The sequence below is a fragment of the Crocodylus porosus genome, unplaced genomic scaffold (assembly GCF_001723895.1).
Source record: "Crocodylus porosus isolate Cpor-Errol unplaced genomic scaffold, CroPor_comp1, whole genome shotgun sequence".
Classification (NCBI taxonomy): domain Eukaryota; kingdom Metazoa; phylum Chordata; order Crocodylia; family Crocodylidae; genus Crocodylus; species Crocodylus porosus.
In genome coordinates, this window is record NW_017728909.1 from 45,317,338 (window position 1) to 45,321,684 (window position 4,347).

Below are 4,347 nucleotides of genomic sequence, written 5' to 3' on the forward strand. Positions count from 1 at the left end.
AATACCAGGTCAATGCATGGAGTGGATGGAGCACGCTCCGATTCCACCAACCAATACCAAAAAGAATCTGCTCAATACAGACCTCCTATGGAGGACATATCAGAGACAATTACCAGCTCCTGTATGGCTCCACACACCATATTGAGCCTGTGGACTGACCCTGTGGCTGAAGTCGGCTTCCCACGAGCTGCTAGGGACAGGAGGAGGCCGGCCGGGTCTGCCCTGGCCAGCAGAGGTGGCAGTGGAGCCGTGTGCCGCTTGGGACAGGATGAGCCTGGCAGGAGCGGCAGGGGCTCAGCTGCACTTTCCCCTGCCTGCACCGGTCAGTCCTGAGCGGCACACAGCTCCACCGCCACTTCTGCTGGCTGGTGCAGACCCGGCCGGGCTCCTCCCATGAACAGTACGTGACCCGCCCCGCTTCCGCTCCCGCCTTGCGCTGCTGCTCCGCCCCGCCACTCCAGGCGCGGGCCCCGCCCCCACATCCCGGCGCCGGCTCTAGCCCCGCCCCTTGGGGGGGCGCTCAGCCTGTAGCCCCACCCTCCTTCCCTCTCGGGCCCCGCCCTGGCTGCGTCATGGCTCGGCTCCATGCCTTTGGGGGCGGCCTCAGCTCTGGCCCCGCCCGCCCGAGACTTCCCAAACGCAGGCTTAATGGCCTGGCCCCGCCCTTCGGGGGGCGGAGTCGGCTGTAGCTCCACCCTGCCTCAGGGGTGTGATCTGGCCCGCGGAGGTCGCGGCGTGGGGGTCACTATGGGCAGCAAGATGGCGGCCGCCACCCGGGTCGTCCAGGTAGGCAGGGGCCGGGACGGGACAGGACTGGATGTGCAGGGCGGAGGGGGGCGGTGCAGGGGGAGCGGGGCGGGCGCCCTTGGCCCAGTAGCGCTTCTGGCGGGCCGGGGTGACCGTGACCGTGACCGAGGGCCGAGCCTTGCGGTAGGTGAGGCGCATCGGCGCCGCCTGGAGCTCCCGCCCGGCTCCGAGTGCAGCAGGGGGCTGCGCGCGTGTCTCTGACGGGCCTTGGCTCCACCGTCCGTGCAGGACGGCCGCTTAGTCCTTTGGGGGAGGCGGCCGCCGGGCGCAGACGAGAGCAGCGGTTCGGGCGGTTCCTGCGCTGCCTTGGCAGCGTCTGCTGAAGTCAAGTTGGGCTGGGGAAAGCGAGCTGTCCGGGCCCCGAGTGCGGCCCTCGCCGGGCTGTTGGGGCTCCGTTTCCCCAGGACGTCTCTGACTAACAGGAGGGTGTACAGGAGTTTGATTTCTTTACCCCCTTTAATCCCCATCCAGGAAGCCACCTCCTGAAACGACCCCTTGCAGGAGTCCAGCTTAAAAGGGCAAGTCTGGCAAGGACCCCTCAGGGTGGGACGCTTGGCCAGCCGGAGCTGTCCCATGTGCACACGAAGGCTTGCTCACTGCCCCACAGTTTGCTGATGCTATTCAGGGGACTGCCCCGGGCCTAGCTCTGTGGTAGTGCTTGGATTTTCAGTGGGAAGGTCAATCCTTCCCTAGCTGCGCTCAAACCAGGCTCCTCCACCATCTCCCAGGGCCTCTTTCAATGGTTCCTGGAGCGTATCAGGGAGCAAGGTCTTTCCTCTGCTCCCTCCTTGTGGCTCCAGGCAAAATGGCTTTGGCCTTGCGACTCCTCTTTTCCCCCGTTCCCCTTCTGCTAGCCGTCAAAGCCGTCTGGGACTGTAGTGCAACCCAGCTCTCTGGGTCTGGTTTTCCAGGGCTTGAAGTGGAAAGCATCCCTCTCTGCTTAGCACCTGGCAACCTAGGGGTGGCAGTTGCATTTAGTTAGTCTGTAGAGGTCAGTCTGTACCTTGCCTTCAGAATAATGCATCGAACTTGCTCTCTCAATTTTCTGTTTGCCAGACGAACCCACCATAGCTTAGGCTAGTGGTGCAGGATGAAAGGCCCTGCAGGCCAGCTGAGTGGTGTGGGATAGTTTCACAGGCCCAGTTTGGTATGTGAGGGATCAGGCCCTGGTCCCATGTGCCATATCACTGGCTTGGCCCTGGCCCTGAGCCAGATTGGGCCCACTTTTGTGGCTTCTGCCTCTGCCCCAACCACATCTCTACACTTGTTGGCTCAGGTCCCCCTGCCCCAGCCCTGGTTCCCTGCATGGAGAACTGTGTTATCTGGCCTGCCGCGCTTGGAAATTTGGGGGGTGGGGGCAGCATTAATCAGTTCTCAAAAAACAATCATTGCTGCAATTACCTCAGCTTTGGAGTCTAGAAGCAGAAGTTTGGAGAAAAAATAAACAGTTTATTTTTAAAAAATAGCTAATTTTTGCCAATGAAAAGATACCAAGCAACTGCAGCAATAATTGTTTGTGCATTGGGGTGAAAATTTGTGCATGTAAAATGTATTTATTTGGATTTATATTCATTTCCCTGCTATCTGCTACTTCTGTGTCTTGTTCTAGGTGGTAAAGCCACATACACCTTTAATTAAGTTTCCAGACAGACAAAGTACTCCCAAACCTAAAAGTAAGTCTCGTATTTGTAAATACAAATTGTAATACTTTTATCTGTGCTTTAATGTTTACATAAAGACATTGACACTTTCCCTTTTATTTAGCTAATAATAATAATCTAGTTCAGTTATTTCTGAGCATTGATTCTTGTAGTTGCTTGACCAGATGTTATTCATAAAACTAAGGTTAGCTTATTTTGTCCATGATCCAGGCAGAGTCTTGAGGATTTTTATCTTTCTCCTCTTCTTCCACTTTTGTATCATAAACACTAATGCTAATTTAAAAGAAACTTTAATTGATCTCTTGCTGCCACATCATACACAAGTTGCAACTTTCTTTTGATTGTAAGTATAAACTTTTCACCTTTATCTTTTCCTTTGTCACCTGATGCAGGTTACTGCACTCTGCTCTGTCCATTTTCAGTCTGTTTATCCTGAAAAGAGAGAGACCAGGGATCAACCAGGTTTTGCAGCTGGGGGCATAATGGATTTGGTTGCTGAGCCCTGATATAGACTATAGTAACCTATTTTTCACCAGATCATAGCTTTAGTGCACCATGTTTTCTGTCATTTGCTAAATGATAGCTTCCAGAGAAAATTTACAGACAAACCCCATCCTTTACACCTTGGAACTTCTCTGCTTAGAAAACTGGTTTTCTCCTTTGTCATATGACTGAGGCTAGCAGCAGCACTGGATCCATCAGCTTAAAAGAAAGGGGGCAGTTGGCAGGGCATTTCCTTTAAGGCTCTTCACCACTTTGGAATTCGCTTTCACCCACTGCTCCAATGTGGTCTCAAGTTATTGATTTCCACAGCGTACTGCAAAACTTCACTGTGTTCTCATGCATTTGAAAGAAAAGAGAATTGTAGTTGGGCTGGTCAGAGGGATGCCTACCTAGCTGGGATCATTTGAGCCCAGTTTTTTCTCCTGCCCAGGCAGGGGGTCAGACTTGAAGATCTACAAGGTCCCTTCCAACCCTACTTCTGATTCTATGAATAGATATGTTAGAAACAAACAAATTGCCACTAGAATTATTCCTCATTTGCTGTTTTAACTGTATAACCACCAAACCACTGCTTTCCAGTGATGATTTGCATCACATTGAAAATCTTCCACACTTATTGCTTCATAGTTCTTTTGACATTTAGTCTCCTATTGTTGCCATTCATGAAACAAGTCCTGCTTATTCATTAGGAATTGTAGGATTTGTCAGGTAGGTTTCCACAAGGTTCAGTCCTGGGTCTGGTGCAATTTACACGTGTATGTTTTTAATGATATAGAGGCCAGAATAGAAAGCTGATCAAGTTTGTAGATGTTGTAACTGGGAAGGACTACAAACATGGTGAAAGATAGGAGTAGATTTCAAAAGGATCTTGAGTGATTGGAGAGCCTGGATAGGTGCAGCAGAATGAAGTTCAATGCAGACAAATGCAAGGTTATTCACCTAGGGAAGAATAACTAAATGCACAGATACAGAATGGGAGATAATCAGCTGGGTAGTAGCTTTCCTGAGAAATACCTGGGAGTTCTGGTGAATAACAGACTCAGTAAAACTCAGCATTGTGACACAGCAAGAAAACTCACAAAAAGTAATTTTGATTTGTATTGACCCAAGTATTAGCTGCAAGACAGAGGAAGTGATGGTACTACTTTGGGCACTGATTAGGCCTCAGTTAGAGTACTGTGTGCAGTTTTGGCTTCTTTATGTTAAAAAGAATGCCAAATAGTTAAGAAGTAGGAGAACAACTGCTTTCCCTTGCTGCAGTTAGCATAATGTGGAGCAAGGGTGTGAGAGAGTGCTTATGCTAAGCAAGGCCTAGCATTAAAAAAAATGCACTAAAACTCCCAGAATGCTTCAAGGAGGTTGAGAAGTCAGCGAT

The 4,347-nt window shown here is 50.9% G+C and overlaps 1 protein-coding gene and 1 long non-coding RNA gene across 3 annotated transcripts in view; one reads left to right on the forward strand and one right to left on the reverse strand.

The window, feature by feature from the left end:
* Positions 1–4,347, reverse strand: part of LOC109307986 — a 15,283-nt gene that overhangs the window by 6,081 nt on the left and 4,855 nt on the right. The gene's annotated exons all lie outside the window — the stretch shown is intronic.
* Positions 667–4,347, forward strand: part of MRPS36 (mitochondrial ribosomal protein S36) — an 8,700-nt gene continuing 5,019 nt past the window's right edge. Inside the window, exons 1-2 of one of the 2 annotated variants that reach the window (XM_019532183.1) lie at positions 667–786; positions 2,417–2,474. In XM_019532183.1, the coding sequence (XP_019387728.1) occupies positions 748–786; positions 2,417–2,474 (97 nt within the window). In that variant the 5' untranslated portion in view covers positions 667–747. Of the gene's footprint in view, positions 787–2,416; positions 2,481–4,347 lie in introns of both variants that reach the window. The other variant, XM_019532184.1, reaches the window with a different exon arrangement.